This window comes from Rhea pennata, chromosome 3, assembly GCF_028389875.1.
Source record: "Rhea pennata isolate bPtePen1 chromosome 3, bPtePen1.pri, whole genome shotgun sequence".
Lineage (NCBI taxonomy): Eukaryota > Metazoa > Chordata > Aves > Rheiformes > Rheidae > Rhea > Rhea pennata.
The window spans coordinates 50731978-50755675 of NC_084665.1; the positions used below are offsets into that span (position 1 = coordinate 50731978).

The 23698-nt window shown below is 39.6% G+C and overlaps 1 protein-coding gene across 2 annotated transcripts in view; it reads left to right on the forward strand.

Moving 5' to 3' along the window:
• Positions 1-23698, forward strand: part of RPS6KA2 (ribosomal protein S6 kinase A2) — a 315502-nt gene that overhangs the window by 261421 nt on the left and 30383 nt on the right. For both annotated transcript variants that reach the window (XM_062573694.1, XM_062573695.1), the window contains 4 exons: positions 1817-1887; positions 2743-2831; positions 11319-11383; positions 18579-18681. In XM_062573694.1, coding sequence (XP_062429678.1) covers positions 1817-1887; positions 2743-2831; positions 11319-11383; positions 18579-18681 — 328 coding nt within the window. The remainder of the gene's footprint in view (positions 1-1816; positions 1888-2742; positions 2832-11318; positions 11384-18578; positions 18682-23698) is intronic.

Consider the following 23698-nt stretch of genomic DNA (forward strand, 5'->3'; position numbering starts at 1 on the left):
CTCCTGGGAAAAATGGGGATTTTAAGTTTTGATTTTCTTAAATTTCAAGGCAGAAAAAATACCAATTACTTTCAATGTAAGATTAAAAAAAAATGTGAAATTTTCTTTTACATTAATGGCCCCTGGTATCCTCCAGAACAGATAGAGCACAGCCATCCCTCAAAATCTGTTTTTGTTTTCTCTTTTGTGTCCTTTAGATTCCAAAATTGAATGTCACAGTAATACGTTAAATGTTTAAATTAAATTTAGTGTCTAATACTGATTTGTTTTAAACTGAAACATATCAGATGTTCGCTATGCCTTTATTATTCTTAAGTGAATAGTACCAACTAGGATCAGGTTATTTAAATCTTGTCACTTTTGTCAGGACTGATAAAAGGATATGCTGGTGAGGCAGCTTTGAGAAAAGAAAGACAGAAAACAAGTTCAGCTGCTGTTCTTGATCAGTGGTGCCACATTTCCTTCACTTCTGTTTGTCTCAGTTGCCCCATTTTGTGGTAATGATTGTATCTCTAGCTTTCCAAAACACTTTTGAAGATGTATAGATTGAACAAAAATGTGAGTAGAACATGATGCTGTGTTTAATTATAGAGCACTGAGGCTATATTTAAACTGGAAGGAGGGAAGAGTTGAGCTGTGTGTCTGTTTGTCACAGATTTTATTAATGAAAGGATCGTTTTTGCACAAACATAATTCCTGAGAGCAGTGAAACCACTTGTGAGATAAGATACCAAAACTACTTAAAGGGGAGAGAGTCTCTCCTGCCTTAATAGGTATTATAGCAATGAATATTAACCAGGAGGTAGCTATTGTTGTAGAAAGGATCCAAAGGTCTCAAATGTGACCAAGTAACAATTCCCTTTGCCCTCAGTGGACACTGCCCTGCTTCGTGCCAGGACTGAACTGGGGTCTTGGCTGTGTTTGTAGATACCTGGCCTTCAGCATCCCTTACTCAGGGAATCAGCGTCCGCTGGTACCTGCGTGAAATGCTGTGGCTAGAGCCTGGTATTGAATCCACGCAAGGCAAGCTTCCTTAGCTGGATTTTTTTTATTACAAATTAAGTTCCTGTCAGATTCCCTGAAGGCATTACTCAGTTTCTGAGAAGCCGTAAGCGATTGGTGTTTTCAGGTGTGAGTTAGGCAAATAATTGATAATGATTGCGAGTTTTGCTTTGACATTTGGGTGCACTTAAGCCTGACACTTGCAAAATTCAGTGCGAGTACAGCCAGGGGAATCAAAACAGGAGAGAAAAAAGCACACTCAAATGCCTTGGGAATGTGGGGTTACGCATGTTCCTCCTGCCAAGAGTAGCAGTTGGCACCTCTCTGTGGTGCAAATGTACAGTGAGCAAAGGCAGTCGGACCCAGGCTGAAAAGATGGGGAATGGCACGACGAACTAATGAACTCACTTTGCTTGCACCACAGCTCAAAAACTGAAGGACAGCCATACCAGTTCAAACTAAGGGTCCATCTGGCCAAATACTCTGTCTCCAGCATTGGCCATAAGGCAGGCTCCAGAGAAAGAGCAACAACAAGGCAACTCTATATAATACTTATCCCCAAACGTCTCAGAACGTATTGCTGAGGACGGTTTATAACAAGACTCTCAAACTAAACTGTCATGTTGGTCCTTGATGTTCTGCAAAATACAGATTTACACTATCCTTTTTTTCTAAGCCACGTCTTTCTGGGAAATTTCTATTCCTGGAGCGTTCGACTGTGTTTGAAATATGTAGAAGATGTGTGGAGTGTCTGGTCAGCTGGGCAGACTACCTCAACACTTAATTGATTTACCATTTTATTGTTATTTGACAGTTTGAGATGCTGACAGGATCGTTACCGTTCCAGGGGAAAGACAGAAAGGAGACGATGGCCCTCATTCTCAAGTGAGTAGTGAAATCTCTTTCGTTTTTCTAATGGTTATAGTTAACTCTACCCTTGGGGCAGGCTATGGGTCCTAGCTATGTGAAGGGTTGAAAATGATGGTGTACATAATGAGTTTTTCAAAGCATGAGTTTGGTAGGGCATGCACAGCTAATCCTCTGCATGTGGATCTAAACTGGCCTTCAGAATAAATAGCAGGAAGTGAAATACTAAGAGAGGCTTGCCGAAGAAATGTATCTTCCTGCCTTAATGAAAGACTTGCATTATATACACACAAAAGGGAACAGTCATATTTGTGCAGGATGGTGTATGTTTTGTTGTTTCCAGAGTTTCAAAACCCTTCCTTTTTCACATTTCCCTTTCATTTAATATTCAGTGCATATATAAGGGTTTCAGGATTTGAGACTAATCCTTGCTTACTATCACGTTTTCTTCTCTGTAATAGAGAATCAGCAAGGGAAGAGTTTCATTCTTTTTAATTGATACATCGTTTATTTTCACTATTTTCTTGAAGTTTTGTTTGTGTGTTTAAATTTTTCTTGATTCCCAAACTTATTCCAGCAAACTAAAAAGCTGAAAAAAGTTTACATAGGAAAATGATCTCTTTTAATAAATCTTTTGCAACCTATTCACAGGGTTTCATGAGATGCACTGGATTTACTTCTACCTCCAGTGAAACTGGCAGTAGAACTTTCTTTAACAGAACAAGTTTAGGCCCCCAGTTTGTAATATCATGCCTTTGGTGACCAAATGTGTGCATCTGCCTGTCTCAATTACAATTCGACTTTCTAAACTACAGTGTGACGGAGAAAAATTTTGAAAAATCTATTTTCTTTTCAAGTGTTGTGTTCTTTCAGAGCCAAGCTGGGAATGCCACAGTTCTTGAGCATAGAAGCCCAGAGCCTGCTGCGAGCCCTCTTCAAAAGGAATCCGTCCAACAGATTAGGTACGAGTGTGCATTTGATCTGTGCATTTGTTATTTGTGCTCTGGCTTGTAAGGTGGTGATCATTTCTCCCGGTTTATCTTCCCTGATAGTTAGCCTTATCATTATAAATGCGTTTTGCATTCCTGGCAGTAAATCTGGAGCATTAGTAGAGAAAATAGCAAGGAGCACACGCAAACCACTGGAATCCAAAGCATGATATTAGCTTATACTTAATTCTTTCAATGAAGAGAGTAAACCACCGTTTACAAAGAGTGTAAGACAACTCCTGCATATGGTAATACAGAGAACAGAGAAGACAGATACATTTTAATTCTATGTAACTTAGCTCTAAATCTGAGGTGGGCAGAGAAAGGGAGTAGATTTCATTGTGTACTCTCTATTTCCTAGTACGAAATTTCCTTTGCTGTCTCATTTGGTTTACTGGGAACATTTTAATAGGTATTCTTCTTTGTTACCCTGAATGCATTATCTGCTCTCTTATGAAGGGTGTTTTCACCCTTCATTAAAGATTCTATTTAAATGTAATAACCTGAAAGGATGCATTGGATCGTAGATATTGTATTGTATATGCTATCTCTACCTTTGTTCAGGAGTTGTATTAAAAAATCATTGCCGTTGGCAAAGTGAGGAACTATGCCTGGTACGTAATTTTCATTGATAATTTGGTCTTCAGTTTTTACATGGAAAAATAAAAGTCGTATCAAGCGAATGATATCAAGATAGTACCACTGTATTGGTTTTCATATAAAAATCTTATCTAGTTCTGTGAAAAAAAATTGAAGTTTTTTTTCCCCTCAACTCTCTCATATTCTGCTGTGTTTTGGGTGAAGAAGGGAACAATTGGTTTCTAAAGGAAAAGGACAAACCAAGATGGCAGAAGGGAATAACTCCAAAATACACATTTTATACTACTGTCAGTTCCCTTTTCGTTTGTGCCTGTGTTGGATTTTTTCTGTTTTTCTTTATCTTCAAATGTATAAGCTATCTATACCCGTTCATTACTGCCATCCTCTACTCATTCATGTCTTCTTATTTTTAAATATTCTTCGAATTTTTAAATGCTCTGTTCATCTGTTGCCACATCCAGATGCTAATGCTAATGCACATGCTAATGCCACATGCTAATGCACTCCATCCCTGAGACCGCAGTACAATGTAGGTACGCGTTGCTACCTACATTTACATTTGCTAGCTCTAGCAGCCCAAAACCTGTGACTGTGGTGACAAAACACGTAGCCACTCTAATTTTGATCTAGGTCTAGTGGGATATTTTATGAAGCTAATAATAAGATGTATGGGTTGTATTGGACAAATCTGAAAAACAGGAAGAAGAATTTCTAAAGATTCAGAATTCGGTTGCCTCACAAGAGGAGAGCCATGTTTGCCTGGTAGTGTTGGAGAAGTTTATTCCCTTGTGTGAACTTACTAGTCCAGAATAAAAATGATTTCCTACTGGAATAATCGTCTATTTCTGAAAGAACAAGTGATTTATTATGCACCTGCCACACAATCAATTGTTAAGATAATTCTTTGCTATCAACATCTTATATGATTGCTGGACCTGCTTTGCTGTGTCAGTGCTCGTAGATGAACATACATTTTTTTAGAAGCTAAAAGGAGCTGTAAAAACATGACCTTAGGAGAAGGAATAGAATCCTTGAATTCTATAAACCGGATCGTAAGAAGTGAACTGAGTGGTCCTACTTAAATGCATATTTGACTGACCTTGTCATACATGGAAATTTTGGCAGCTCATAAATTACTTTTCTTTTAGGGAGCAGCGTAGATCGGTTCAGTTTTGGAACTTGTGCAAAGCAATTTTCTGTTGTCTCTTGCAACTGTTTATGCTTGTAACATTATTTCAGATTGGGGAGGTAAGGTTAGAAGCAAAATGCTAAATTAGAGAATAACTTGTCCAAAAATGTGGAAAGAGCAGGAAGTGCGAGAGAGGTTTCTCCCCTTCCTCTCGTAGTATCCACATAGTGTTTCTCAAATGCTGGAGGTGGTACCGCTGAAGGTCTGCTACATGCCGCTTTTGATCCTCTGCACAGCAGTTACAGTATTAGTGGTCTGGCAGACAGCAGACAGCAAAATGCCTGACAACATGTTTCTATCACCATCTGGCTGAGCAGTGGATCCTGCCGTTTCTGGTGTGTCCACGTGTGCGTGCATACACCCGTGTGGAGGATGGATGCTCTGCTCGGTGTCCTCGAGCTTCTTTTCGACCCTTTGATGTTCTGATAGCTCTGGCCACTGCTTCAGGTGAGGCAGTGTGTGGGCCGGGCGCTCTTCCAGCGCTGTGTTTTTATGCTGAGCAGCAGCAGGCTGTGATGCTTCGGGTGAGCAGATGTTTTATGAGACGGCAGCAACGCAGCAGGAGCCACTGCCTCGTGCAGAGGTACGACGCGGCGGCTCAGCGGTTTTCCGGGCCAGCCAGGCTCCCACGGAAGAAGCCGGCGTGAAGCAGGCCACCCCTCGCCGCGACCGGTCGGAGCCCAAAGCCCTCGCTTCGCCCGGGGGCTGCGCCCGCCCGCGGGGGCCGAGCGGCAGGGGGACGCGGTCCCTCGGCGGGAGCCGCGGCACCTCTGCCCGCGGGGACACCGCAGGGCACGCTGCAGCCCCCAAATGCCCGCACGGCCCCGGAGAGGAGCGTGTTGCACGGGCCCGGCAGGCCGCGTGGCGGAAGGGAGGTGCTTCGGCGGCACTTAAAGCCTGACGCTCCACGGAGGCAAAACCACATTTTCTCCATCGCATTCAATTGTTGTCAGGCAATTTGCTGGACATTAGGGAAAATTAGAGTCTTGGGACTTCTGGGTTTAGTCAACTTATTCAGGAGAATAAGACGCTGCAGCAAATACAAACGTTGCCACTCTTCCCCTCTCCATTCCCTTCTGCTGTTTCCTCCCTTGCTCTTGCTCTTGCTCTTGCTCTGCTCGGTCTGTGGCTCCCCACGAGCTGTTACTCGGCTCCAGGGGGTTCAGGGATGGAGGCTCCAGGGGGGTCAGTGAGAGACTCTGGATACTGATCATTAAAAGAAGTTAGCTACTAGAACAGGGATTGGGTTGCTTGATTTTAGAAAGCAGTCGTGGCGATTCAGGCTGCCGTATTGGCTCCTTTTTAGTACTGGGGAACGCTGAGGCCGGAGGTTTTAAACCTGAGGTTTGTTGAAATACTGCAAAGATTAGCAGAAAGGGAGAGATTAATTATAACACGAACATCCAAGAGAAGAACCTAAAAGCACAACAGAAAAGTAGATCTTAGCATCTCAGGGACAGGCGTAGAGAGCTTGTGAAAGTTGTGTCTTAACAGATGGAGAATCAGCTTGAAGGGTAATGAAAACAGAATTGTTGGTAATGAAGAAAACAAATACTTAACTGGTTGGTCTACAGGACAGAAGTCAGTATGTAAAAGGATCACTTTAGCTTTGTAGATTTTAGCTTTTTTCTCGGAAAGGAATGATAGTCTGAAGTCAAAAGAGAAGAAGGCTTAGGCATCCTGTTTTGAAAAATCTTTGGAAAATTAATGAAGTGTGCTAAAATAAAGTAGCAACAATATTATGGATCAAACACTTGTTTTCAGTCATTGTTTCAGAAATCTGAAGGTCTGGAAAGTGTTTGTAGTTATTCCTAGAGTGTTTCTAACTCTGGAAAGTTGAAAGATACTGGTCCTAAAAAATCACTTTATTCTGACTACCATTTTGGTTTTGCCATTTGATCACGATGTTTTAATAGATATAGCTAAAGGTTGAATATCTATTTTAAATGTTTATTTCAAAACATTGTTTTGAAGCTTTGGTTTATGAATGGAAGAAACTGCTAGATACTCAGGAGATACTGGATAGATACTGGAGCAAGATACTCAGAAGAAGCAGAGAAGGAATTTAGTAATCCAGTTCATCTGTTTCTACTTTTATGTCTGGTGCCCATTAAATTATTAGTGCTTTATTACAAATATTTTATAAATGGAAGGTCTTCCTTTCTTTGGCATCCCTTGTGATGAATGCTGTCTGACCTTTTCTGAATCAAGCATAGTATGAGCTATATACTTCACTGTACAAATAGTCTGCGGTGCTATGTAGACTATAGTATGATAGTATTCTTCTCATTAAATACAACAAGTTACAGATTATGGACAGGTATAATTTTAAATTCTTAAAATAGATTAATTGGGATACCCAAGAAAACAAGGAGTAAACATTTTGGAAAGGAAATCGCACAATGAAGAAAGTTGATTTATCACATTACCAGTGACTTAGGCAACAAAAGGGTCTAATTCTCATTTACACCAAGACCTGCATCTATTCAGGTAGGTAAATGACTGTAAAGATTTCAGGAACTCCATACCCTGCTGAGCAGCGTAAGGGTAGAGAGACCACATAACCGAGAATTTTGGACAAGAAACTAGAAAGTAAAAGGATGTTCCAGTAGACTCTGAGTAAAAGTGCAAGTAGTTATTCTTTCCATAATTGTTTACTCTCTGGGAAGATGTGTTCTACTTTAATACATAGAAAATTTTATTTTTCTGTTTTATGAAATGATGATGAGTTTGAAAAAAACAAGTTTCTCCTGTCAGAGTGGCTGTGCATCTTTCTTGTAAACCTTGAGAATTAATTTTAAAATGTCTGCCCAATAAAAAGATTCTGAGGCTGCAGAGCCACAATAATTTTATTCTCTTAAACTAAAAATCTGGAAACTTCTTCTACTCATTTTGAGTTCCCAAATAATCAGTTTTTTAGAATTGGCCTGGCTCCCTTTTTCTCTCTAGTCCATTTCAGAGTTCACATTGTCCATAATGATTCAGTAATCAAAAATGATTACTGAAGATTGTTTTATGCCTGTAATAAACGTGCTGCAAACAGCAACAGTAGAATGTTTTATTTGTAAGTAAGTTCTCACTTATTAACATGAGGCTGCTTTTATATAAATCCTTGCACCCTATAATGTGTTTAATCCAGCAATTTCATCTCAAAGCATTATTTATCATCTGTTTCTCTTGGACTCTGATGGGACTATATGCTCTGTAGAAATACTTGCAGCCAGTAGGTTCTGATTGTACGGATTCTTCTTTAAAGATAGGCTTGGTTACAAAATTGAAGTAAAAGTATATTTTTTAAAAGCTCGAAACCTAGAGGAAGATGGAAAGATTGTTTTGCGGTGTGCCAACATATGCTACACTTCAGTCTACTGAATTTTCATCTTTATTCCAAGATCTGTCAGTCCTTGTGAAGTAAGACATGCCGGTTATGACCTCTTTGGAGCTTCTGTTTTCTCCAGGAGAGCACATCTCTTCCTAGTACCACTGCAGATTTATAGATGGTAGATGAATGGCTGAAATGTGCTGAGCTAATCTGGAGAAACCTGGCCATTAACATTAGTCTCTAACTTCTCCCTCTGACATCAGCAGCTGGGTCAGGGTCGCCCCTCTGGCACATTGCAGAGCTATCCTCAAATGCCCACCGGGGCCATGTGGCTCCTCCACTTCAGGCGGGGTTGAGGCCAGACGCCACTGCCTAAATCCAGAGTGCACAGGCAGAGAGGAAGCTGTGGGCTGCGCCAATAGGTCTCACAGTGGGGAAGAGGAGGGAATTAAAAACTGCAGAAGCACTGAACCTTCTCTGTGGTGCAAAATGAGCTGTTGTGTATTGGAAGTCCTTCCCTCCTTACAAAATTAGACTATTATCATCCTAAATGTCTTTAATATGTTAAGCTAACCAGAGATGGAATCATGTCATAGCATTTCTAACAACATATTCTTTCTATGCCCAAGCTCTGAGGTAGCCCCAAGTGGGAAATGCTATTTTTTCAAACATATTCATGTCAACTGCATGTTACACTGCATGCTGCAATCCTCCACTCAGAGAAGTAGCTAGGAGTGGGCTTTTTCATTAGTTCTGAATTCTGTTTGGGTTTTTTTTTTTTTTTTTTTTTTTGAAAAAAAGCCATCAACTGTTGTGCTCGGCCTAGGGAATGCTACTAGTAATTTACAGTGCCTGAAGCCTTTATCTCTGACCTTTTGAAATCAGTTTGGTGGTATAGTTTCATCCTTATGTAGTAAAGAACAACTACTACCAGTTTCTGGTCGTCACTGCTGAATACAAGACATATCCATCACAGATACTTCCTCTCTAAAGAGTTATTTAATATAATTTTCCTTGATGTCTCTACTGTCATTGCTAAAATCAGAATGAGCCTGCCATGAGCAGTTAGTAAGGATTTGAGACTGCATTTGGAAAAGTCATGCTAAAGAAGACAGAACAAGGCTTATTATTATCCAAATCTTAGTATTTTTTTCATCCCTGGCATCAAATTCCATGATCATAAGTACAAGTTTAGGCCACAGGTCTACCTAGTTCAGTACCCTGTGACCATGAGCAGCTGCCAAGGGAGCAAGCATATGTGATGATACTTCACCAAATTCTCTTCAAGTCTACAGTTGCTTTGCTCTCGGGGGGTTTCCTGAACATTTTGTGGTTTGTTTTTCAGGTAATCTTCAACAGATTTCTTTTCCACATACTTATCCAGTGTCCCCCTGAAATCATGTAAATGTTTTGCATCCATGTCATCTTTTTGCAAGGAATTCTACATGTTACACAGCTATCTGTTACATGGAGAAACATCTCTAGATGGTTCTAAAGCTGATTCCTACTACAGTCATTTAAGGAGCAATGTTCTACTAGAGGAGAAGATGTGGAACAGTTAATCCCTATCCACCCATTCTGAACAATCACAGTTTTGTAATCATATACCCCATCAGTCATCTATTTTCAGATTGAGAAGTCCCAGCCTACTCAATCATTCTTCATGTGGAAGTCATTCCATACCATTCCTTGTTGCCTTTTTGTGATTTCTCCAACTTTAATATAGCCTTTTCTAGGTAAGGAAATCAACTGCATTCACTACTCGAGCTGGATATGTGCCATAGACTTTTAAAGTGACATAGTGAAGATCTCTATTTTGTCTGCTCGACCCTGAGATTTGATTTCCTGTTACGTTTTCATAGAACTGTCTATCGTAATCCACAGACCTCACTCCTGAGGGAAGGTGGTCAGCTCAAAGCCCATAATTTGGTAGGGCAGGCTAGGAGTGTTTATGCTCATGTGCATCACTTCCATTTGGATATACTAGAAGATTACCAGGGCAGGGAAGTAATCAGAAGACCATTCCTTCTCGGTTATTTTCTGGTAGGCCTGATAGACAACCTTGCATGTTATGTTCACAAAGTGTTTGTTTTTCGTGTCCATTCATCAGTAAATGTTAAACAGGGTGTAGGAAGCCGTTCCTGATCAGTGCATTTTGACAAACATCGGTAATGTCTTGCACACAGGGAAAGCAGATGTCACATTTTACAAAAGTCGGATTTGACAAATTTAAAAACGGCCTGCGTGTTGATCTTCAGGAAGTACAAATATTGCATATAAAAAGTTAAGTCCTGTGAGGTGCTGAGTGCCTTTTGCAAGGTGCTTGTTAACCTTGAGTCCTTTGGGAATCAAGGACGCTCAGCATCCTTGTAATGAAGGTGCTGAGCACCTGTCAGGAACTGGCGCCAAAATTGCAATGCAAATCCTTTGCCTCCAGGTGTTATTTCTCCTACTGAAAAATGAAAGGTGCTATTAATAAACACAACTCAACCAGAAAAAAGGTACACTAAGTCATCTCTGACAGTTGTTTAATTATTACTGAACACCTGTTGATTTCTGTGATAGCAAATAAATTCAGCTAGCTGAAAGGAAGAAAAAAGCAATCTTAAATGAAGACATAAGGTAAAAGTAATGAAAGAATTAGATTCATTACTAGATCTAAAAGGAGTTTCACTAAATCTCCTATAGAATAATGTAAGAGAAATTTACGTTACAGTATCAGTGAAGGAAAGGTACCACTGACAGTGATGGTTTTGATACTACTAAAAATTTGAAGATAGTATTTGAAAAGAGGGAACTCAAAACCTCAAGTTACCTTAAATCATTTGGAGCTTTTTTATATTTTGAGTCTAAACTTATTTGTAGTGCAGTTTTTCCTGCTCATGGAAAATAGGGGATTAGAAAGATTTCAAATTCAGCTACAGATAGAAGATCAGTGGTTAGTATCAGGAAGCAGTAGTAAACTGCTGGAGGATCAAGAAGTCTTTTGGTTGCTCCTAGCCTCGCTGGCACATGTGCTATGCCGCAGCTGGATCCTATGACTCCAGCTGAAGAGAGCAGCTAGTCAAACTTGGCACAAGCCTCATTTAAAAAAAACAACAAAACAAAATAAAACAAGAAAAACCCTCAGTCATTACATTTTCATTAATTAAGTGCAATTTTCTGGATTTCATAATGTACAGTAATGGCAATTGTACTGTGCAAGGTTTTTTGACTAGAAATATTTAGATGGTGACTTTGGCTTTGTCAGAAAAAAATAAGGGATGAGAGAAGAATTTTGGAGAAGGGATGTCATGAAGCACTGTTTTCTAAGCATGCCTTTATTTGGGTTCTTTCATTCTCTTGTCAGGTGCTGGATTTGATGGAGTTGAGGAAATTAAGCGTCACCCTTTCTTTATTACCATAGACTGGAATGTAAGTGGAACTGCATTATTATTTTTTATTTTAAATTATCTTTGCTAAATTTTTGAAGACTAACTGCCATGCTTGAAAAAAGATTACGTGAACTCTAATAGAGAGGACTTGGGAGCTAGAGCCCTTTAATGGGTGCCTGTCTCTTGCATACATAAAGGTGTTTATCCACATACCCATAAATGAAAGAAATAGAAAATTCTTTCAGCATTGTCAGCTTTTTCCAACTCCTTGACTCTGTTATGTCTAATGGTCAGGTTTATCACTGTACTATCTAAGGCTATTTGCAATGTTTCATAGAATAATTTCTGCATTCAACTCTAATAAACGTAATGTATTGATTGTGGGAGCTAGTTTGGAGTGAAAATAGGCTTTAATAGCTTTAAACAAAAGAATTCCTTTAATATTGCAATTTCAGAGGAAAGCCAAGCTGAAGGACTGGGCTTAAAAGAGATACTCAGGAGGGAAGCAGTCTGATACTCTGTGTCCCTCCATCTTTCTTCCTTTATATTCCATATTGAAATACTTCGTCCTTTCTCACAGGTCTGGCAAGCTAAGCTAAAGGCTAGATCTGTGCTTTTCATGTCAGAGACCTCCAGGAATCCTTTCTGTAGTCCCAGGTCCTCTCTTATACACAGCTGCTGGCAGTAGCTCCAAGATGCTTCAAGACCTCTAGGTGCCCCCTTTTTCTAAGCACAGTGTGGTGCTCCTGGACCTGGATGGCTATTTGCAGAACTGATGTAGCAGGCTGTATGGCAAATTGTGCTACTTTATGTCATAGGAACCATAAATCCTCCAGTAAGGTAGCTTTATTGACTGTCTCTTATCACTTTTGACCCTAAGTGACCATAGGCCAAGATCTGGCCTTTCCATTACGGAAAAGCGTAACACAGATGAATTTTCAGAACAGTGATTTTATATCACTGAGTGCACAAGCCAGACAGATAGAATAGGAAATAGCAATTTCTCTTATGAGTGGTGACTCATTAATTTAACATCAGCACTCAAAATTGGAAGAGCAAACATTTCATCAAATGTAAAATGCTTCAAATAAGACATCTGACATAATTTGTAAAATGGTAAACAAGGATTTATTTAATTGCTATCAGTTACAGCTCATAAAGCTAGCTGTAGAGATTAGCTAACTGTTTGATTCAGACTTGCAATAGGTTAAACCTCCTCACATTTTCAGTATCAGATTTGTTCAAATCAACATATTTTTAGACAAACCTGGAGGCAAATACTTTTTGTTCTTCATCTGGGCATCTGCTAGCACATCAGAGCTTCTGTTTGTCAGATCCTTTAGAATTTTCTGGTCTAGTTTTGTACAACCTATGTTATGGTATTATGTCTTTTTAATATTTGATCTGAATTCACTGGTGAATGTTAATATACAAATGCAGATTCTGGTAAAACATTATGAATATTTGCGACAGGGCCATTCTCAAACCATTGCCTAGGACTTTGCAGTTAAGCTAATTCCTCTGTGAAACCATGTTTTTTGGCAATTAAGGGGCTTTTAAAAGGCCCACAGAATCATTTATTTTGGAAAAAATCATGAATCTACTTAGGATTTAATGTTGGAAGAGTCAGCATGACTCATAAGTGTGTTACAGGATGATAAATAGAAGTTGAGTCTGAGATTTTCCTTTACAGCCCAACTGATTCCTAGTACCATTACAGACCTTCTGGAGTCTAGATTCTCTTTCCTCATTTGCTTCTTACTAATTGTAAGATTCTGTATAAGAATTTTCCATTTATGAAAACATTAGGTGAGAGGTAGCATCAGCCCTATGGACATTTGAAAAAAAGTAGAGACTCCAGAAGAAGGAGTGCTTTTATTATTGTTGTGTCCCTCTGACATCTCTGTGGTCCTCAGCTTTGCAATCAAAATAAATGCAAGTTAGGTGCCTATATCCAAACATAATTGGGGATGTTGACAGAGTGGCAGGGTTTCTCCTTCTGCATTTGCTAGTGGAGCAGCTCAGTAACTCATCACAGAGAAATAAGGCTTTGCATCTTGGAAAAGGGTTCAGCAAGGTCCATTCTGGTTTATGATACCCCTTGTGACTACCTTGCCTCAGGATGCTTGGTGGTTGCCTCAAGCTTATTTCTTTAAGGAGTAACTTTATGCCTGTCCTAGGAAGACTGTATAGTCCCCCATCATTTAAACAAGTTTTTACTTAGGTTATAGAAATGTCTACCAAGAAGGGCTAGGTATATTTGAACACATCTTGGAGCCAGAGAGAGAGAGGTAGATTTAATGGCCCTTTGATATCTCATGTAGCCCTGTAACTTTGCTGTAGAATAGAGCAAATAGAGTAAAGACCCATTTTAATCCAATGTAATTAGTGCTTATTGCACTCTCTTGGAGACAAATATGTCATTATTACACACATCAATTATCATCTTTATATTATATTTATTCATTCAGTCCTTTGATTATCATCTTTATAATGTATTTGTTCATTCAATCCTTGTTTTACTGTCACTCATGGAGATCTTAGGAAGCTCTGTGTAGTTACAGAAGCAGTATTTCATGCATTTCAGAGTGATGTGAACCAGCCTCAGTCAGAGTTGAAGCCAGGACTTTGCCCTACTATGATGATCCAGCCAACTGTTAACAAGTTCTCCATGAACAGAAATAGAGCAGGGTCAGAGAACAGAAATGGCTCAGGCACAGATGGTTAGTGCCAATCTTTATATTGTTGCAGGGAAAGAGTCCCGGGTGCCTTCACATTTTGTTCTTCTGCCAAGTATGTCTTGCATCAATTTGCAGGCAGTCAGCAAACGATAATAGCGATGAGTCAGGATGTGAATTTTGATACATTATATGCCATAATACCTAAAGCTCTCAGTAGGCAAGAGGCAAGCTCTTGGAGAGCTTCTAAGCTACCTTGGCAGCTATGATAGACAGGACTGTTGCACCTGACAGCATAAAAACTTTAAGGGACTGTTATAAAATCATCCTCCATCAAGAGCCCACATATTGCCATGGATCAGAATAGGTTAGTGTCTTCCAGAAACCCAGTGCAGGTCATATGTTAAGCCAACTTTTTCCTACTGTAGGAATGGCATGATAACCAGGGAACAAGCCAACGGGTTGCTTCGTCTCAGTTTAGAGAAAGGTTCAAAACAGAAATGAGACTTAGCTGATTCTTTCCAAGTTGTGTGTGATGTCTGAATATCACAGCAGCTTTCATTTGAATCACAGAAATGTATAAATCAGATCACAGTACTGTCAAAGCTGTTCTCCTGGGTTCTGGATTAAGGATTGATCATTGCCTTTATCACTGAAGCAAGTGTCCACCTGTTGGAGCCATTCATTTCCCAGTTGTTTCCCGTCTTTCACTGTCTTAAAACAGACACAACCAGACACAGTAGCTGGTTCAGATGAAGGCAGCTCACATGGTGGAAACAACACACAGTGTAAAACAGAGCCCTGTTATGATGCTGCAGATGCTTGTGGCAAGCGCAGCAGTGCTGGTAACATATGACCATTGCATGTGAAGGTGATAGATGCAGTCATGGAAGATGCAAATGTGGCCAGAGGATGATCGTCCTCCTCTCGTCCTGCTCCCATCACTTTCCGCCTAGTGGATACCACTGCTTTATGCTGTGTCCCAGGGTGCAGTTATTCAGGACAAGTCTCCAGTCAGTCTAGGTTTAACTTTTATTGTGTAAATAAACTATGGGCTAAATAAACTCTATGAATATAGAGTATTTATGCCACAACTAAATTGTGGCAGATGCTAATCTCTGAAAGAGTCTCTTTTTTACTGCTATTGTCACAAAGTAATGCAGCCCTGGGGCCTCATTTTGCAGGGTGAAAAATAGATGATAGTTTCTGTGAATACTAGTCTTACTGCTTTAAGGCATTTTGTAGGCCATGGTGGCACAAATTAGGTAGATCCTCTATTAAATGAATGCACTATCTGTCATGATGAAGGCTGGGATTCGTAGGAAGGAAATAGATGTCCAGCTCCTTCATACATGTTTTGCATGGTTACCACCATACACCCATTTTTCTCCTCAAGACAAACAGACACGAATGGAGTTGACTTCAGGTAAATTTAAATCACTGTTATTTTAGAAAGCACTGTCCAGCCCCTCATTTTTTTATTACTGTTTCTTCTGGCTTTTCACTGAGTTTGTGAAATCCCTTGGTGCAGGCTGTGATGAGAGAAGTGAGACATTAATGGTAGTTTTTGTTTAGGATAATCCAGGTGCCAAACTAAATTGGAACTGAAGAAAATGACATGCTGAAAAGTGAACTATCTTCCATCAAATACAGCTGAGAGAAAGAGTGGGAAAAAAAGTGGACTCAAGTTCTATTATTTCCTTCAATATTAATCAGAGATCAAACTAAACTAAGAATATGAATCATTTAATTGCAGACTTTACCAACAGCAAAAATTGATCCCAAAGTATGAATTCTGCTAGCTTTTCTATCATTTACAGCCACTAGCACTGTACCATTAATCTAAGAGAGGACAAACATTTTAAAGGGTAGTTCATCCTTTTATCTGCAATATTGTCTGTATATTGCAATCTTCAGGATAAGAGTGTTTAAAAGGAAGAAGTGTTCTGCCTGCAGCAACCTTTCACATTTAATTGTGTTGGGCTGCTGTATGCTTTAGCTTGCTTTAGTGAATTGGCTTCGGTTGTAGTGGTTCACCTAGAGAAGGGGAGCCAGTGTGGGATGGGAAGGCCCACAGATGACGCTGCTCTGCTTGTTCTTGTTCCTCAATGATTTCATTTAGTTACTCAATTCAAAAGCATTGGGGAAAAATGTTTTAGGCAATTTACTTTTTGCTGTTCCTAATGATCTGGTCAGAAACCCCAGAAATAATTTTTATCACTAATGGAAAAGGAAATAGAACAGGCTGTCATCTGAGTTATATTCAGGGCAGGTTCCTTTACCTCATACAAAAGAGTTCTTTGTTTTCATCCCCTCCCAACAAGCAGATTTGTGATTACACATCTTTATGTAGCATGTGACTCATGATGAATCTTAAATCTCTCCTTAGTAGTGGAGGATGTGGCCTAGGGATGCAAAACACAAATGTAGCTCCAGCAACATTTAAGAAACTACAGATAGGGGGGAGGAAATAAGAAGCCAAGGAGAGTATGGTTACAATAATGAAAAGAGAGTGACGTTCCTGAACACTGTACGATTCTAAAACATTTGCCAGTTTTTGGATCGCACAGGATGAGGGATGCATTTAATTCAGAGAGGACTCATGAGTGTGCAACCGTACTGCTATGTGCGGTAAAAGGAGTGTAGTTGTGTATCAAGACAAGTAAAGGGAAGATGGAGGGAAATAGATTTCTCAAGATAAAAGCCTAGCAACAGAAAAACCTTCAGAAGGTACTGAGTTCTCCTTTAAATTTCTATGTAGACAGAAAAATGCATACACTAATTACTAGGTTGCTACTTTCCAGCTGGTGAGTGACACTTCCGGCTTAAGATTGCAATTGGCTTTTAATTATTTGGAAGACTGGCTTTCCATTGTGGCTCACAGCAATTATTCGTTTCTTTTTCTCTCAGAAGATATGGAGCAGTTTTACGCAAGCAGGAACTTTTTATGGTGAAATGGCCATTAATTATTGCAGTGTCATTTCCAGCTTCACCATTCCATTTTTCCAAGGAATCATAATTCAGCCACAAACATCTGCTTTACGCTAATGCTAATGCTATGCTGCAGAATGTCCTGCCTCAAGAACTTTTATTTAGCTATGCAAAATGAATTTTAAATTATGCTGATGGGTATATATCTTAGGTTGACCACATGCTTTCTATTAGAGAAGTTAATTTGCCACAAAAACCACAATAGTTCCACATGCAGAAAGAATCTTCCTGCATGCAAAGAGCTGGACAAGCATATATTAATCTGCATTAAGTATTTCAAAAAAATTAGCTCATTATGAAGTTGTTCTAAGAGTTAACCTGAAAATGTACATATAGTCAGTCATAAAATCAAACATTCAAGCTCTTATTGTGGCTTGAAGGTTCAAAAGAAACATTGTGTTTTTGCTCAAGCATGTTAATTATTGAGGGCTGTCTGTTGCAATTAATTCAGCCCTTTGAAACCTGAGAACAGAAGTTCTCTTGCTAGAAAGGGAACACAGCCTAGGGACTGAAATGTGGGGCAGGGAGTCAAACTGGAGTTCTGCTCCCCATGCTGCCATCAGCATGATGTTCAGTTTTGGCCAGTTCAAGCCGAGCTCATAGAAATCAATAGCAGTCTTTCCATTAACCTCCATGGGCTTCGGGTCAGATCCAGCCATAATGTGCCTCAGTTTATTCATCTCCCAGAGTGTGTGTGTATGTCAGTGCTTGCAAAGGAGCACGGTGAAGCAATTTGTAAAGCATTGGTAAGCACAAGCATTCGTAAAGAGCCCACAAGATGAAGTTAGTGTATTAGCATACATCTATCATGACTATTATTTACATCATTCCCAATGTGCCCCCTCACTCCACAGCACAAATTCACTTCTATAACAGTTCTTATCTGTTACATACCTCACTCTGTTCCTTATTTTTTTCCTTGAGTTTGCTCCCCTGCTCAAGGAATGCTTAGGACTTTAACATGACTCCCCACCCATCTGCAGAGCTTTCTTCCTACCTCTGTTTGGTGGGAATTTGATCTAATGGCCTCCCCTCTCAGCTCCTCTTCTATTTCTCCAGCTATGTCTAAAGAAGAAGTCTTTTGTTTAGGTTGTGAGCACCAGGCAGCAAGGTCTGCTGTTCAGTTCAGTTTGGCAGAGTGTCAAGCATATTGCAAGTTCTTGACAAATAATAAATGCTAAAACAGTCACTGTTGCCCAGTGGTTCTGTGTGCTGCATTGTTGCTGCATCACTGAACTCCCCCGTGCACGGTTTCCTGGTGTTACATTCCAAGACCAGTGAATTTCCAGATGCCCCAGCTGGAATATTGTGCCAGACTAAATTTGTACCTGAAACATCTGCGTTTATATCCTGGGTTCTCATAACTATAAACTTCAGAGACCATCTAGGGCACAGATTTTAATCCTACTGGCTAGTGGGAGCCAGAGCTATAGGTACATCATCTTCCTCAATCCTGCAAGTGTAGCAGGTGGCTCACAGAGGACACCCTAAACAAAGTATGGGAATCTATCTTCACATACAGAGTGTTGTTATTTTGTTAACTTTGGTCTGTTCTTGTTTTTGTAGAAACTATATAGGAAAGAAATCAAGCCACCTTTCAAGCCAGCAGTGGGGAGGCCAGAGGACACCTTCCATTTTGATCCAGAGTTCACATCTCGGACCCCGACAGGTTAGTAAGATGGCATGTAGTGGATAGGTCTTCTTAGTGAGCAAATTCATTCTTCCTTTTCTCCTCATTCCAACTGAATCAAAGAGTCCGATCACCTGCGAGATTAGTGGGTTCTGCGATATCCAGCTGGATGCACAGTATTCTAATTTCCAAAGAAAGAAGCTCATAAACGTTTTACCAACTTCACATTGATTATGTCTCAGGAAGGACAGATTTCACATTTTTAAAGCAAAAATAACTATTGACTGGTTGTTTTATTGCTATTGTTGTTTATGTTAGCTGAATTTAACTGTTTTTAATTAGGTCAGCTTCAAGTAACTTTGCATCTTTGCAAGTTACTATGTAATTACATATTCCATAGTTATTCTCTTTAATTATGAAAATGCTTAGACTACAGACCATTGGGAGTTGATACATGGTTAACAGTGATGGATAATGTTCAAGTTCTCTGATCAGTGAAGTTATGCCAACAAGTACTTTGCCCCACAATGTTTTGTAAACGCTTTCAGGGAAAATGCTGTTCTTATAATTTCCATATATATATATATATATATATATATATATATATATATATATATAAATAAATGAAGGTAATTACTGTATAAAACTGTCTCTGTGGAAAGTAAGGATATCAGTAACATCAGAATAGTAATCTCGGTTATAATGTTGCCTCTTTCTACACGTTAATGAGTTACATTTCTGTTCTACCCTTGTTAGGTTCCTGTAAAATATTGCATAACTATAGTCTCCAAAGTACAAAGATGTCATTAGCCATTGTTTGTTAAAGAACTTTGAAGATGACAAATGCTGTAAATATTATAATAACTAAGTTGTTATAACCAAGTAATATTAACCAAAGCATCAAGATTCAGCCTTCAAACTCCCCCAGAATTATTCCAGTAAAAATAAAAGGATCTGAGTTTTTATTAAGGTAAACTCTGTATTACAGCATGTAAATCAGAGCTGTGATTTCCTTTAGTTTTCATTCAGACTTTTCATGATCTGTCTTCAGCCTTCTCCTTAGAACTAGCTCTATTCAAATCTTAGCTCAAACCTCCTTTCATGGGGTAGGAAGTAGTGGTACCTAGTGAAAAATGTTATCACTCTTGGTTCCTAGTTTTTTGGTGAGGGTGCACAGACTTTCACAAGCCACAAGAAAAGTTACAGTTCTGCTTATTTGGGCCCAGGTGGAACATCCATCTATCTCTGGTATTCCTACCCTATTGCATGGAAGAGAGTGATCTTCGGATACTAGACATTTCACAGCTGATTTTAGGTTCAATTCAGATTTCAGAGGAACCCATATGCCCTTTTCTCTAAAATATTGGAGACTGCAGGTCAGTCTGTTCTTGTGAGAACTGGAAGCAGGTGCTATCTCAGAGAAGCATTGAGTGTTTGGATTGCTTTGGAAGGTCACATTCATTTTACTGTCCTGAAAAACCTTATACTTCTTGCATGTGTTGATATACTGCATTATATTTTATGCTGTACCAGTTTGTAGTATTGCCTGATTCAATCTGATATTTCATGCAAAATACTGACTTGGAAGATTTGTCATGGCATGGGGATTAGGGTGGGGTGATGATCCACTATGATACTGCTTCACGCTACTGTGGAAGGTGGCCTGAGAATCTAACCCTGTAATTTCAAAATAGATATAATGGTAAGCATGAACTCATTTACTCTTCCAGAGTGGTAAAAGACCCTTGCAAATTGACAGCATGTGTTCTGCATCCCTTGGACTCCCCACATGCAGCCCTGGTCTGTTTTGCTTTGCCTGCCTGCACTCAGAGCCTTGCTGTGAGTCCTCAGTGAAGTCCAGTCACGTCTGCAACAGTCTTTGTCTCAGGGCCATCTCTTTGCTAATGCCAGTGCTGCACTGAAAAATTGCATCAGATGGGAGAGAGAAAAACAAGTAGTAATCCCCTTGTGAAGTTTTGAGTTGTCTGGGGCCATACAGTTGCCTGAAAAGGTCAGTGAGGGAAGGTGTAGGAGATCTGAAAGAGAATGATTTAATACACTTAATGTAGCATTTCACCTCTAAAGATCTGGATTTAAACCTTGCCCTGATCACAAGTGACAATGAATTTCTGACTTAGTGGATGTTGACTGGTTGGGTTGACCAGGAGGAGAGCATATCATAACAGAGCGTTGTAACGCTGGCGCACATCAGCAATCCAATGGAATCAAACAAGAACTCTTTTTATTCTGTGCTTTTTCTATAACATAGGCCACGTGCAAACTCAGTCTGTCACTGAGAACATACCTAGACAAAAAGCACTTTAATAATTGCATAGGTTTCATGATGATAATGCAGTTGTTGAGTTTTAATGAAGCTGTCAGAAAGATACTGACAAAGAAAAGCACAGATATATACAGTCACTTTGCAGTCTGTCTTTATGAATGTGTTCTACTTCTGGAAGCAGTTTTATATCAAAGTTTTGGCTCCAGTAACATACCAGTCTAGTAATTTGCTGTATCACAGAAATCCTTCTTTAACCAAAGATTAAAACAGCTTTCCATGTATTCCTAAGTTCTGTTCTAAGCATGCCAAAGATGCACTTTCTGCATAGGTACCTCTATAGGTACAGTTTCAGACCTTTTTTCTTAGGGATCCATCTGACTTGAGGAGTCACTTTTTCTGGGCATTTGTTTCCCGAGTCCACTGCTGTGGATTCATTTGTGCTGAATCAGCTGTTTATGGTGCCTCACGAGGAACACGGGACTGAAATGATCCACGTTAAAAAAGACTGTTTGAACAAGGATCAAACCAAGATCGTTGTGCCGATCCAACTTATAGTGCAATCCACAAAGAGTTGTACTGTCACGAGTATTGGGTGCAGCGTGCTGTAACAGGTAGGTAAGCTAAGTAACAGGCAGGCACATCTTTGTCTGGCTTTACTGATGAGAAAAAGAATATAAAATTTCACCTCAATTATCTATATTTCCTCTTCTACGAATAAGATAATAATGCTTGCTAACCCCAGTGGAGTATACTGAAGTAAATTATTTAAGATTTATGAGGCCTTTGGAAATGCTCTAATGTAAATTGCTTTAATCAGACAAAACATGATGACTTCCACATTTAGAAACATAACCACTCTACAAGATCAGTGCTTCGTTGTGGGTCTAACTCAGACATATCAGATGATGCTGGATTTGTCAAAACTAGAAAAATTATTTAGATTTCATAACTTAATAGATACTGCATTTAATTAACATGATTTAAACATGATTTTGCACTTGACATGGATGTTTTAAAGATACATTCATACACTGGGCATGTCAAGTCAGTGGTGATCAGTATTTAATATGGAAAACCAAATAATCAGTAGTTCTTTTACACTGATTGATAAAGACATTGGCAGTGAATCATGAAGGAACAGTTACTTTCAAATAGAAATGACCTAGCACTTACAGTTTGGAGCTGAATCACAACTTTTCTAAAGTGCAGCAGTGTTCAGATGTGAATTAGTTTCATTCCTGTTTCAAAACACGCATTCTTTTTCTTAATTAATCCAACCTGGAAAATTACTGTAGTGTATATGCCACTGTGAGAAGCACCCAGTGATGCGAGAGGTCTGATGTGATTCATCCCTGTGTTTGTAAGCATGGTGCCCGTCAATACATTGAGATAAACAAGTAGCCTACGTCATTTTACCAAAAAACACATTTCTCCACAAACACTGGAGGGAGATCTGACTTGCTGTGCTTATTTCTGACTTCCACCAAAGCTGATGTTGCTTTGTAATGAGATACAGAATTAGCTGCAGTCTGTGTTTCTCTTATTACTGGATAGATCATTTCTCTTTACCATGTTCTGGTTCAGGACTGCTGTGAGTATCCTTCCTCTGTTCAGCTGGCAAATAGATTTATAAGTAAAATGTCTATACATGGAAATACTTACATTCTCACATATTTTCAGGAGCACAAGCAATCCTCAATCCTCCATGCCATTGCCCTTGACACTAATGGGTAGTGCTGATGGTGTAGGCAGTTGAGTCAGATGCAAGGTTCAGAGTGGGTGTATTCTCTTTGATCTATTGAAACTGGATATTTATACCCCATTCCCTGCAAGGGGACAGCTTTCTGCAGGCGGTTTAGCACTTAACCTTGGCATGGTAAATCATGTGTTGTGTTGGAAGAATATGAAGAAAAAAAATCAAAAGAACAAATAAAAGGTGAGAAATTTTGAGTAGCACAGGGTTTATAATTACCCATTCAGCTATGCAGAAATGGTTTGCAAATTCTTCTCTTACTTGCTTATGAAAATACTTGAGATAAAACATATATTGGGGGGAAGTGGTCTCTTCAAAGATTTTCCAACTTTAAGTAAAGTGCAGTTCTTCCTGCTTTGGCAGGATGTGAGTTTTTGTTTGTTTGTTTGTTTGTTTGTTTCTGAGTGGTGACATAGGTACCAGGAACTGCTTTTTAGTTGTTTGATTCTAATGGTAGAATAATTCAGACTTCTTTGAACTTCAGTCACTCCTTGCCCTGCGTTTTCCATGTCCAGGGAAGGAACAGGGAGAGAATCTCCATGAAGGTTGTTTAAGATATCTCCAGCCATGTTGTTGCCCTGGGGACATGTCTACAGTTAAGTGGGTCACAGCTCCTAAAGCTGTTCTTAAAAGATCCTTATGAAGCCAGGAACTACCACTAGAGGACCATCACACTTTTACTCTTTCTTTAGACTTTTTGTCCTCTGCATTCTTCTGAGCCATACAACACACCACATCACCCAGACAGCAGTTCAGTCTTTGTAATTTCTGTAGCCAAGGTGTGCTGCATGGGAAAGAGAGCAGCTTCCAGCTTTTTTCCACCTCCTTGAAAATCTCTCCTGAGCCAGGGAGGCCCTGCCTTGAGGTGTCCCTTCTTTTTCCTAGTCTGGCCAGCCTGTGCCTTCTCTCTCTACAGAGACTCCTGGCACATGCAGCGCTTTGCATGAAAATGAAAATGCAATGTGAACAGAACCTTTCCCCTCATGAGGGGAGATCCTTGCAAACAATATTGCACTGCT